This window comes from Peromyscus eremicus, chromosome 8a (genome assembly GCF_949786415.1).
Source record: "Peromyscus eremicus chromosome 8a, PerEre_H2_v1, whole genome shotgun sequence".
Lineage (NCBI taxonomy): Eukaryota > Metazoa > Chordata > Mammalia > Rodentia > Cricetidae > Peromyscus > Peromyscus eremicus.
The window spans coordinates 76876412-76889846 of NC_081423.1; the positions used below are offsets into that span (position 1 = coordinate 76876412).

Here is a 13435-nt window from a genome sequence, read left to right on the forward strand (position 1 = left end):
AATGCATGGGCTTTAAGACCATAATTTCTTTGGTAAGGTTTCATCTGTCTTGGGGTTCTATCTTTGGCCTTACTTCTGCTTATCCTCGATTAGTCAAATATAATTTCTTAGGCAGAAGCCTACAACAGCAGCTGTGATTTAGAAATCACTTCTGATCCCTATCAATGTTCATTATTCCCCTAAATAATAATACTTATTAAGAACATCTGGGCAGTGGTGGTACACACCTTTAATCCCAGCCCTCAGGACAGAGGCAGGCAGATCTCTGTGAGTTTGAGGCCAGCCTGGTCTACAAAGTGAGTTCCAGGACAGCCAGGGCTGTTACACAAAGAAACCTTGTCTCAAAACAAAATAAAAACAAAAAAAGTCTGGCAGAAAAGTCTTGATCCTCCTGAAATACTATCTATGCAAAACAAAATGTAATTGATAGATGTAAAGAACTGGCCAAGAAGAGCCCGGGGGTGAGGCTTGCGTCTGCAACACCAGCTGTTGGGAAGTTGAGGAAGGAAGATCACTTGAGCTAAGGAAATTAAGACAGTCTGAACAACCTAACATAGCAAGAACTATCTCAAAAAAACAAAATCAACAGTAACAAAGAGATTTAGCCAATAAATTCCTCAGCTTTGGTTTGTGATGACTAGTTATTTATAATTTCATAATCTTTTCAATAAATACATAAACAATGTAGACAATATGATTAAAGGAAAGGTTAAAATAATAAAACTTAGGACCATAGCTTATATGTAATTATTGATAAATTTATTTTCAAAGTTTTTATCATTTTCTTTTTGATAGGAATGGGTCGTGAAGTGGAGAATCTCATACTAGAGAATACACAGCTGCTGGAAACCAAGTAAGTATGAAAGTTTAACATGGAATAAAAGGAATGTGTTTTCTTCTCTCCAAGTCAGTGATTTTTATATTAATTTAACACAACATTGTGCTGTTTCCCTACCCAATTACGTTCTCTTCTCAACATCTGTGCATACATAGAAAAATGGATAATGAGCCCTTCTTTGTTCTGATAGGTTTTATTGCTCTGTTATTTTTGTAGAAATATAGTTTTTATTTTTTTTCCACCATACAAGTATCAATATTCTGGATGTGTTGTGTATCTCTTTTTCCCCCTAAGAGGTGCTGTTTTCTTATTCTCTTTGAGTTTTTGACATTTCTGTGTGAATGTGTTAGCTTCTATGCAGACACTTCTGTAGATCTCTCCTTCATAGTTGTATATTCTTGGGTAGTTTGTGGAGTCTTAAGGCCCTCAAGCAGCATGTTAGAGTACAGGTCCTTTGTCATGTGAAAAAGCAGATAGGGTCCACTTGTCAATTTGCTGTGTCAACAATTTTGGAACTACTCTGTCTATCCACACAGACTGCCACTAACTGTAAATGAGGTCACACCCAACATATCCGAATGTACTATATCTCTACTTTTTTCTTTCAGTTTATTTCTAATTTAAACTACTTTCTCAGGAGTTACTAAATGCAACTTCAAGGAGAATTTGACTGTATTGTTGAACAATACCTTTGCAGAAACTTCAATAATAGTAGTCCTAGAAATCTTGGTTTATTTTGGTTTTTCTTTGTTTTTTGTTTTTTGAGACAGAATTTCTCTGTGTTGTCCTGGCTGTCCTGGAACTCCCTCTGTAGACCAGGCTGGCCTCGAACTTAGATCTACCTGCATCTGCCTTCAGAGTGCTGGGATTATTGGCATGTGCTGCCAGCACCTGACTAGAAAGCTGTTTTTTAAGTTTAACCTTTCTTAATGCTGATTTTATTTATTGGTGGTATGTCTTGTTTTATCCATTATTAGCTTGGCAAGTATAAAGAGCAAACATTAAGCTATTGTTTTATGGCCTTTTCTATAAAAAACATCAGGAAGAATGTTTAAGTTCTCAGTTGTTCAGCTTTATGATTTGACAGTTACTTTAGTCTACAAAGATGGAAAAGTAATTTGTAATGATGCATTTGAAATATGTGTTTTTTAGAAATGCTTTGAATGTAGTGAAGAATGATTTAATAGCAAAAGTGGATGAGCTGACCTGTGAGAAAGATGTGCTGCAGGGAGAATTGGAGGCTGTGAAACAGGCCAAGCTGAAGCTAGAGGAAAAGAACAAAGAGTTGGAGGAGGAGCTCAGGAAGTAAGTTCCAACAGCTGCTGGAAACCAGTCATTTCTAGCCTTTGACATTGAGGCTGTCATCTGTGCGTGTGGGGCTGTGTTCACAGCTACCCTGGGACACACCCCTGCTCTGAATCAAACACCTTGCCAGGGTGCCACAAAGGATTGTAGGTATAACCCTGAGACTGAGGCCCTGAGCTCCCTCAAACCAGGAAGGGCCAAGAGCTACCTGGAGAAAGTAAAGTGTCTCAACCATTTGCCTCTACTCTGAGCTGGTCTCTCTGTTCCAACAACCAGTCTCTTAACCAAAAAGTTGTGGGTTTTGCTTTTGTTTTGTTTTTCTTTTTCCTATTAATCTTGGTGTCAAAATTTGTGACTGTGGGCTGGACGGACGGTTCAGGAGTTAAGAGCACTTGTTGCTTGCTCTTCCAGAGGACCAGAGACAACCCACACCAGGTAGCCCTCAATTGCCTGCTTCAGGGGATCCAACACTCCTTTCTGATCTCTCTGGATGCCTGCACACACACAGACACAGATACACACACACACACACACACACACACACACACACACACACACATTCAATAAATAAATAAATAAAAGATAGGGTAAATCTTTAAAAAAAAAACAAAAAACTTAAGGGTTGGAGAGACTGCTCAATGGTTAAGAGCACTTGCTGCGTTTCCAGAGGACCTGAGTTCAGTTCCCAGCATCCACATTAGTTGTCTCACACTCACCTGGTTATACACTACCTTGTATATACTCATGTGCTCACACACAAATAAAAATAAATCTTTAAAAACAAACAACAAAAAAACCTTAAATCTTAAAATTCATTAATTTCCTCCACCTAACTGGTTTTTGTTGTTGTTTCCTGTTCTTGAGATAGTCTTATGTAATTCAGTCTGGCCTCTAATTCACTGTGTGTAGCAGAGAATGGCCTTAAACACCCGTCCTCTGACCTCAAGAGGCTAAGATAAGCCTATGCTGCTGTGGCTAACCTTTTTGGGTTTGGTTTTTTGTTTGTTTGTTATTTTATTTTATTTTTTTGAGACTGGGTAATACGTAGCCCAGGCTGGCCTTAAGCTTATTGTGTAAGAATGACCTTGAACTCCTAATCTTCCTATCTCAACTTCCAAACGCTCAGATTATAGGTGTGCACCACCATGCCTGGCCCAACCTGATTTTGTTTTAAGAGGTGCTGTGATAACATTTAAAACTGTTTACCTTTTCTCTCATTATTTTTGAAGATTAATTCAATTCTGATAACATGTTTTGCTTGGGTTTTTCCCCATTCTAGAGCTCGTGCAGAAGCTGAAGATGCAAGGCAAAAAGCAAAAGACGATGATGATGTAAGTTTATGATTTGGTGCTGTTTTTCTTACAGCTTTTGGATATTTGGGAGTTCCTTGCTAATATTTAATTTTATGGGTCATGAATAACTGGCTCTTGTTTCTACATGCTGTGTTTTCTAGTGCTGTGCGCTAACTTTTCCTCAGTGGTGGTTCAGTGTTCTGACCTATGTTAGCATGCTATTATTTCTGATTTTTAAAAGGTAAGGTTTTGTTAGGTAGCCCAGACAGGCCTCAAACTTAACAATCCTCTAACCACACACATCACATATAATGTGGCACACATGTGTACGCACACACACACACAATTAATTTTATGTGTTTTGCTTGCCTGTATGTCTGTACACCACATGTGTACCTGGTCCCAAGAATCCAGACGAAGTCGTTAATTAATTAATTAATTAATTAAATTTTTTTGGATGGGTTTGCATATAAAGGTACTTGTTGCCAAGCCTGATGACCTGAGTTTAATCCCCAAGATCACATAGTAGAAAGAGAGAACTGACTCCCACAAGTTGTCCACATGTATGTTGTAGAATGCATACATCCATACACATACATAGATACACATTACACACAAAGCACACAGACACACTAAATTATAAATATAATTTTGGTGGGGGTGGTTTTGAGACAGGGTGTCTCTGTGTAGTTTTGGAGCCTTTCCTGGAACTCACTCTGTAGCTCAGGCTGGCCTCGAACTCACAGAGATCCGCCTGACTCTGCCTCCCAAGTGTTGGAATTAAAGATTTGCACCACCACAACCCAGCTATAAATATAATTTTTTAAAAGCCTAGAATTGCCAAAAATTTCTCTCAGCCCAGATGAAGCCATGATTCTTTCTCATTTATTTAACTAAAAAAAATTTCATCATATAAATATGTACATATTGTCCTAGTTTTCATGAATTGTCAACTTACCACTGACTATAATCAGTCACCTAAAAAAAAAAGTCTCACTTGAATGAATGTCTTCATTGGGCTGGTCTGTGGGCATATCTGTGAGGGATTGTCTTGCTAATTGATATGGGAGAGCCAAGACTATTATGGATGGAACCATCCCTAGGCAGATAATTCTGGGCTCTATAGGAAAGCTAGACAAGCATAGGCCAGAAAACAAGCTAACAAGTAACATTCCTCCATGGTTTCTGCTTCAAGTTCTGCTTATGTTTCTCCTTTGACTTCCCTTGACGGACTCTGACCTGGAAGTATAAACCCAATAAATCTTTTCTTCCCCTAAGTTACTTTTGGTCACTGTTTTATCAATGCATAGGAAAGGAACTAGGAGACACACACATACATAGTTGACATTTCCATGAAGATCTTAGAATAGCATATCAAGTCTGTATAAACAACAGCTAAATTTTTTTTTTATCTCCTGCCCCAAATATGCACTAAATTTCCTTTCTGAAACATTCTCACTTTGTAGCCCCTATTTGGCTTGAAACTTACTATGTAGATCAGGCTAGCTTCAAACTCAGAGATCTTCCTACTTTTTGCCTCCTGACTTATGGGATTAAAAGTCTGTACCACCATACCCAGCATCAGAATTCTTTTTTTTTGTTTTGTTTTGTTTTTTTGTTTTTTGTTTTTTGTTTTTAGAGACAGGGTTTCTCTGTGTAGCTTTGCGCCTTTCCTGGGACTCACTTGGTATTCCAGGCTGGCCTCGAACTCACAGAGATCCGCCTGGCTCTGCCTCCCGAGTGCTGGGATTAAAGGCGTGCGCCACCACCGCCCGGCCAGAATTCTTTAATAAAATATTAAAATAATACGTTTGTATTTGGAAATTAAATTACCTACTTCTGTATATTTCTACAAAGTATTGTGTTGGTTTTGTTTCATACTACATTTGGGGACAGAGGGCTTGACTCAGTGGTAGAACACTTGGCTAGCATGCTCGAGGCCCTGGTTTAATCCCTAGTACCACAGAAACACTATATTCCATCTTGGAGACTTGCTGTTTTTCTTTAAGTATACTTTGAGACTCTCTTGTGTTGCAGTAACTGCTGTAGTTCATTCTTAGCATTCCATTATATGAATGCTCTACAGTTTTTCTGTTTCCTTGTTAATGAATATTTAGGTTATTTCAGCTTTTTATCACAATAAACAATCCTGTTGTTAAAAGCATTATGGAGAGATGGCTCAACAGTTAAGAGCATTGATTGACTGCTCTTCTAGAGGGCCTGTGTTCAATTCCCAGCACCCACATGGCAGCTCACACCTGTCTGTAACTCCAGTTCCAGAGGATCTGCCACTCTCACACAGACATACATGCGGGCAAAACACCAATGAACATAAAATAAGAATAAATTATTTTTTAAAAAGCATTATAATAAACCAGTTGTGGTACTTGCTTGTTGACTTATCGTTTTCTATTTCTGTAAAGAGACACCATGACCATGGCAACTCTTAATTGGGGTGGTTCGCTTACAGTTTCAGAGGTTCAGTCCATTATCATCATCATCACCACCACAGGGAGCATGGTGGAGTGCAGGCAGATGTGGTGCTGGAACTGAGTTTTGCATCTTGCAGGCAATAGGAAGTATCCTGAGCATAAGAAGCCTCAAAGCCCACCCGCACAGTAATACACTTCCTCCAACAAGGCCATACACACTCCAACAAAGCCACACTTCCTAATAATGCCACTCCCTATGAGATTATGGGGGCCAGTTGCATTCAGACTACTACACTTGTGACCCCAACATGTAAAAAGACTGAAGTAAGAGGATGGCAGGTTTGGGCTATGTGTGGGGATGTCAGTTGTACTAGCCTGGATTACATAGTAAGATATTGTCTAAAACAAAAAAACAGCCAGGTGTAATGGTGCACCCTTTAATCCCAATACTCAAGGCAGGAAGGGTTTTGTGACTTTGAGTTCAGTCTGTTCTACATAGGGAGTTCCAGGGCTATGTATGTAGTGAGAACTTGTCTCAACATCAACACCTCCAATAAAAGAAAAGAAAAGAAGCAAACAAAAAACCAGAACAATATAGTACAGTACAAGTCTTTGGTATGGAGATTTCTGTCTCTGCTCCCCATCCCCACCCCCAGTATACCTAGTAGTACTATTACTGTGTTGCTGATTTCAGAGACAGGATTTCTCTGTGTAGCCCTGGCTGTCCTGGAACTCTATGTATAGACCAGGCTAGATCTGCCTGCCTCTGGGCAGAATTCAGGCCTTTTGCTATTTGTGAATGGCTTTTATTTGAAGAGGTAGGCTAAGTTTTGAGGCAGGAAGACAAAGTGGAAAGACTGCTAAGAGCTTCGTTTACATTCTATCTCACTGTTCCAAGATTTCAGTCTCGATCTAAAATGTACATGCTCCTCTCAACAAAACCAAACCCTATAATTAAACCTACCTGCTTCCCCAGAGGAAGGTTGAGAAGCAGCAGCAGAAGGAAGTTAACTTGGACATGCTCTTTGGAGCCTTACTGGTGTATGTCTTCCATGTTCATATTCTATTCCCTGTGGCAATAATTCTGACTTAATCTTGTGTTTCCACTGGTGTATGTTGTTTTGTTTGTTTTTACTGCTATAGTTGGGTTCCTTAGCAACTAGATAATAAGTTCACTATTTATGTTGGCTTCTGGATATGTCAATGGATTGATAATTTGAGATAAATGAACCTCTTTTGGAACTAATTGTAACTGTTTTCTGAATGTCACAGACCATGAATTTAAAATGTTACAATAATGTTTCCAAGTAAAATTTATGAGGGCATGTTAAATCTTTTTATTTGGTATTAGCTGAAAATTTATAATTTTAATTCTTTTACATGTTCAATATTAATGTTTATATACTCAGAAATTAAATTGCCTACTTCCTTTAAGTCCTATATAAAAATTTGAGTATCTGATTTTATTTTATAAGGACATTTTAAAGTCATTAAATTAAAACATTTCTTTTTTAATTTTTTATTAAGAAATTTTCTATTTATTTTACATTCCAACCACAGATTCCCCTCCCCTCCCTCCTCCCAGCCCCTAGCCTTCCCAAAACATTTCTTTATTAAACTCTAAAGAAATGTTAAAAAACTTAAGATTTGGTTTCAGTGTGAGGTTAACACCAAAACACATGTAAACTTCAGTGTGATTTGCCCTCCTCTTAACCTTCTAGAGTGACATTCCCACAGCCCAGAGGAAGCGGTTCACCAGAGTGGAAATGGCCCGAGTTCTCATGGAGAGAAACCAGTACAAAGAGAGGCTGATGGAGCTTCAAGAAGCTGTTCGATGGACAGAGATGATCCGGTCAGTATCATCAGATGAGGACCCTGATGTTTCCTGTTGTTGTGCTAGGTGCATGCGCTCCTTCATTGCCAGCAAAAGTCCTGCCTGAGGGTTCATGCCATTTTGTTTGTTCACTAGGAGAAATTTTCTCAGTTTACATTTAGACTAGTAATAGAACAAGATCAGAGATAGCACAAAGACTAGGTGTCTTTTAAGATAGCACAGGACCATGGAGGATGCTACCATAACCTAACCTGTAAAAGATAATCGTTACCATAACCTGTAAAAGATAATTGTTGTTACTTAGGAATAATGGTCATTTTAAAAAAATACAAAAATTGATATTATTCTTTCCCTGTCCATTTCACATGCAGTATAGGAAAAATTGTCTTTATTTAGTATCTCCCTTAAAATATACCTGACTCTCCCCTCCTTCATGCAGAATGTACCTTCTATTTTAGTCTCCTAGATCTTTGTTTTCATCATGAACATGTTGTAATGGTTCCTGTTAATGGAGTTACGTGCTGGTCTGTGCAGACAGTGCGATACCGTCATCAAATCCGGCCTCTCTTTAGTCACTCTCCCCACCGGCTCTCCTCGAGTGATGACTGTTTTGCATTCAAGCTGACTTCTTTTTAAACTTCCACCTGTGAGAGGACACTTAGTTTTCCTTTATTGACTCTTAAAGCTCACCTAGTGCTGCCATCCAGTGGTCACAGTCTCAGTAACAGTGTTCCTTTAATTCAGAAACAGCTCTTGAAGTTTGCCAACTGACTTCCTGTTAATTTACTCATATTCTTGAGTTTGAATTATCACATCAAATTTATACATTAGTTTACAAATCTAACCTCCAGCCTTTACTTCCTTATAGTTACCTCATTTTTAGCACTACCTACTTATTAAGTGGCCTATTCAGAGCAGTATAGTTATAAACTGTTTTGTGAATTAAAAGTTCAGATTAAAAAAAAAAAAAACCCTTCAGGTTAGGACAGGGATTTATAAGGCAGTATTTTAAAGAGGGAGCTAGCTATCTATCTTTTCAATATATTTTTCTTGCTTTGCTAATATTTGTTTTGTTTTTTGTTTTTTGTTTTTTTTGGGTTTTTTTTTTTTTTTGAGGGAAGGTCTTGCTCCAAACTGGCCCCAAACTTGTGATCCTTCTACCTCAGCTCCACGAGTGCTGGGATTAGAGTAATGTACCATTATACATACCAGCTTAAATACTTTAATATTGTTAGTCATAGTAGTCTGCTCCTGTAGTCTAGCCACTTAGAGAGCACTGCTTATGACCAAAAGTTCAGAGCGAGTCTGAACAACATAGTAGACCTTGTTTCTTAACAATAACAAAAGAGTGGAAAATTTTAAATACCAACATTGATGCTTGTTGGCTCAATTTGTCTAACCCAGGAATAATCTGACAAGAGTCAGAGCTCTTTAAGGAGGTCTAGCAATCTATATAAGCAGGGTTAGATTTAGCAGACTGTTTCATGAAAGATCAAAGCAACTGTTTGCTAAATTCGATTGTTGACTTTGTGTAGCCCATGAATTTCCTGGGTCTTTTGCTCTTTGGAGAAAGTAGAACACCTATCTAATAATTTTTTTTTTTTTTTTAATTTAGGGCATCACGAGAAAATCCAGCCATGCAAGAAAAAAAAAGGTCCAGCATCTGGCAGTTGTAAGTATACTGAGGACCGTAAGCATAGGTGGTACTTCACAGCAAGAACATTACACTGACTTTTCCCAGTTGGGAGGAAATAGCTAAACTGAAGTTCTTCTCTTTAATATGCAGCATGCCAACTCGGTAAGGCTGTACTTGAGGACCCAAAGTAGGCTATCGTAAGCTGCATTGTGTTGGTTATGCATTTGATGGAATCTTCTGCCAGTTTACATAAAATAGTGGGGAATTGTTTGTAAAATTGACAGTTACATGAATCCCCATCAAAGGAAAGATGAGAAATTTAGTATTTGTACTACTTGGTTTGTCTGTGTGTGTTAAACTGTTATGTTTGTACCAGAAGTACTGTGTGTTTACTGAAGCTAAAACTTACCCTTTTAGTATTAGTCTGCTTACTGGAAGCATAAATATTTTAAAACTGTGGACATGAAAATTGTTGCTTAAATTGAGCTTAGAAAATTCATGATACGAGTTGTCTTGGTGATGTGACTGTCCTTAGTGCTGCACAATAAGCTTCTGCTGTCATCACACACTCGTTAACTTTGCTGCTTAACAACCACTGTGACGTTGTCCCCAGTAGGAGCTAGCCAAGGAACCTTTGTATTGTGTTTACTCAGTAGAAGCTTTCTAGATGCAGGAGCATCTCTTTCATTGTGGAACTTGCCGATTAAAGAATAGGTGTCTGGCATTCTAAGCAATAGTTTCTTTCTCCTGAATGACCAAGTTTGGCTGTGACTGACTACTCAGGCTGTAGTATAACTATAAAAACTGGTTTTGCTAATGTCTAACTCACTGCCTTGCAAAGTCTTTGAAATTTGCCTAAGCATAAAAATTTATGGAAAATCCAGTATTGGTTTTCACAGTGCATATGATAGATATACTTGTGGATTTTGTTTGTTTGATTGTTTTGTTTTGTTAGTTTCAGCCGACTTTTTAGCTCTTCAAGTAATGCAACAAAGAAGCCTGAACCCCCTGTGAATCTGAAGTACAATGCACCCACTTCTCACGTGACTCCCTCTGTAAAGAAAAGAAGCAGCACCTTAGCTCAACTCCCTGGTGATAAGTCCAAGGCATTCGATTTCCTTAGTGAAGAGTAAGTATTCCAGGCAACGGTCATGCCTAGAGTAAGTTCATCGCTGGAATCTCTCATCCCTTCCTGACTCCTTCACAGAAATTCAGATAACTCTAAAGAAACTATTTCTAGCCAGACATAGTAGCTTAGTCTTGTTAATCCCAGTACACAGGAGGATCATCACTATTTCATGGCCAGCCTGGTCTGTATAGAAAGTTCAGGCTAGCATCAGCTACACACTTAAACCCCATTTTAATGAACAAAGGAAATTATGTTGTGGGGTGGGTTGTGGAGAGAAGAAAAAAGAAGGATGGGTTTCTATAACGTGGATGGATGCCTTTAAAGTAAATTACCTGTAGGGCTATGTAATATAATTCTAAACCTGTGGAAACTGAGGCAGGAGGATTGCAGTTTTGAGGACATCCTGGGCCCCAAAATAAATGAATGAATGAATGAATGAATGAATGACTTGTAGCCAGTACTTGGGAAAGTTGCACTTCAGCCTGCTAGTGCAGGCTCAGCAGGTAAGGGTGCTTGCCACCAACCTTAGTAAACTGAGATTGATTGCTGGGACCCATATGTTAGAAGGAAAGAACTGCCTTCCATAAGTTGTCCCCTGGCCCCCCCAGGCACACCATAGCACACATTCAAACGCACACACACACACACATGCACAATAAATAAAATGTAATACTAATTTTTAAAAAAAGAAAATTGCACTTGTAGTTTTCATAAGGAAAAAGAATTTTTGTTGACACAATAGCATTGATAAATATCAATAGAAATACTGAATACTGGGCCTAGAGAGATGGCTCAGTGGTTAAGAGCACTGACTGCTCTTCCAGAGGACCCAGGTTCAATTCCCAGCATCCACATAGCAGCTCACAACTGTCTGTAACTCTTAAGATCTGACACCCTCACACAGACATAAACGCAGGTAAAACACCAATGCACATAAAATAAAAATAAATTATTTTTTTAAAAACTTAAAAAAAATACTGAATACTTAATTTAAGGCTTTAATCCTGAGTTTTTAGTATTTTCCTTGGTTGTCAAAAGGACTTCTGACTCTGCATGTGGACAAATAATCTCTTCGAGCCCTTTATTTTTCTCTCTGAAAAATTATTATAACCTATTTTTTTTGTTTGTTTGTTTTGTTTTTTGAGACAGGGTTTTTCTGGGTAGCTTTGTAGCCTATCCTGGAATTCACTCTGTAGACCAGGCTGGCCTCGAACTCACAGAGATCCACCTGCCTCTGCCTCCCAACTGCTGGGATAAAAAGCGTGCGCCACCACCGCCCGGCTGTATTATAACCTATTTCAAAGGTGTTAGGTTAATATTGTATTGTACACTATGTAGAGTGTCTGACATACCAGTAGATTTTGCAAACTGTGGTTTATGCAGAAAGTCACCTCACAAAACTATAAATGGCCAAAGGAAAGAGAAATTATTTTTAGAATCATTTTTATATGTTATTCCATATCTCTGAAGCTTACTAAGTCAGTTTGCCTTTTTGTCTTCTAACATAAGTGAACAGGAACTAAAGAGCTGGCTCAGAGGTTAAGAACTCTGCTCTTCTTCCAGAGGACCTGGGTCTGGTTTCCAGCACCCATGTGGTGGCTTGCAATGATCTGAAACTCCAGTCCTAGGGAATCCAATGTTCTCTTCTGGCATCTGAGGACACCAGGCATTCACATGGTGCACAGACATCCATGTAGGCAAAACACTCAAAACACATAAAATTAAAATAACTAAATTTTTAAAAAATGAAATAGTGAGTAGAATCTAAAAGTTTAACTTAATCACCCCCCTGAGCATACTATGGCACAATATCTGGCTTTAGAAAATTCTTAGTATTTGTTAAATAAGAATAGGAAGATCCCAAATTACTTTAGAATATTTTCCTTTTATATATAGCATCTGAAACCTCCTAACTTTGATAACTCAATTTAATACTACCTGCAGAAGGCTGGTTTCACAAACAGGGAAAGATCAGCTTTGGTATAATCCTTGTGTTCGAATGGTGCATGTGGATCGTGTATCCCAGGGTGGCCTTGAATTCTCTATGAAATTGAGGATGACTCAGACGTGAGATTAGAGTTTTTGTTGCATTCACTTAATTAAATCTGCAAATGTCTTCTTTTAGAACTGAGGCTAGTTTAGCTTCCCGCAGAGAGCAAAAGAGAGAGCAGTATCGGCAGGTGAAGGCGCATGTTCAGAAGGAAGATGGTCGAGTACAAGCTTTCGGCTGGAGTCTGCCTCAGAAGTACAAACAGGTAACTTGGGAATGTGATGAGAGCATCTAGCAGGGAATGCAGGTTGAGAGAAGTATGCATGGAAATGTGAACTGAAAATAGTATCATAAATTGCTCATTTCAGCCTGCTTGGACTTAGCACATTTATAGAAATATGGAGAAGAGGGGTTTCCGGGCTATTTTCTAGAGCCCACAATGTAAATAAAACATTCTAGGTCTATACTCGTAAAAAACTAAGCTTTTTTTGTATACAAACATGTACTCATGTGTACATGTGTGACTGTGAACTTCTGCCTCCTATTGAGCTTGTCTACTTATTGTCTGTAATTGCTACTGGAGTTTTTGCTTATTTTTCAAGTAAGAATGACAGAATCAAGCTGAACTTAATTCCAGGAATTGCCTATGTCTCAGTGGTTCTGTAAGTTCAGTGTTAATGGGACTTACTAATACGTATTCCCCCTCCATTAGGTGGCCAATGGTCAAGGGGAAAATAAGATGAAAAATCTACCTGTGCCTGTCTATCTCAGACCACTAGACGAAAAAGATGCATCTATGAAGGTAAGCTAATTGTGACACTGAAGGAAAGACTTTAGGAGTAAAACCTCACCCCACCCCACCCCCCAAAAAACAACTATTTAAACAGTGCTTTTTGTAGTAAAATGGTTGCTCATTACCATAAAACGTGGTAATTGTTTGTATTTCGTGACAGAATCTATATAATCCAGGATGGCCTTG

At 38.5% G+C, this 13435-nt stretch overlaps 1 protein-coding gene across 9 annotated transcripts in view; it reads left to right on the forward strand.

Annotated features, from left to right (window-relative positions):
• Spag9 (sperm associated antigen 9) overlaps positions 1–13435 on the forward strand; it is a 134390-nt gene that overhangs the window by 94959 nt on the left and 25996 nt on the right. For all 9 annotated transcript variants that reach the window (XM_059271540.1, XM_059271537.1, XM_059271539.1 and 6 more), the window contains 8 exons: positions 796–853; positions 1991–2143; positions 3423–3474; positions 7589–7719; positions 9317–9373; positions 10293–10466; positions 12592–12721; positions 13169–13258. In XM_059271540.1, the coding sequence (XP_059127523.1) occupies positions 796–853; positions 1991–2143; positions 3423–3474; positions 7589–7719; positions 9317–9373; positions 10293–10466; positions 12592–12721; positions 13169–13258 (845 nt within the window). The remainder of the gene's footprint in view (positions 1–795; positions 854–1990; positions 2144–3422; positions 3475–7588; positions 7720–9316; positions 9374–10292; positions 10467–12591; positions 12722–13168; positions 13259–13435) is intronic.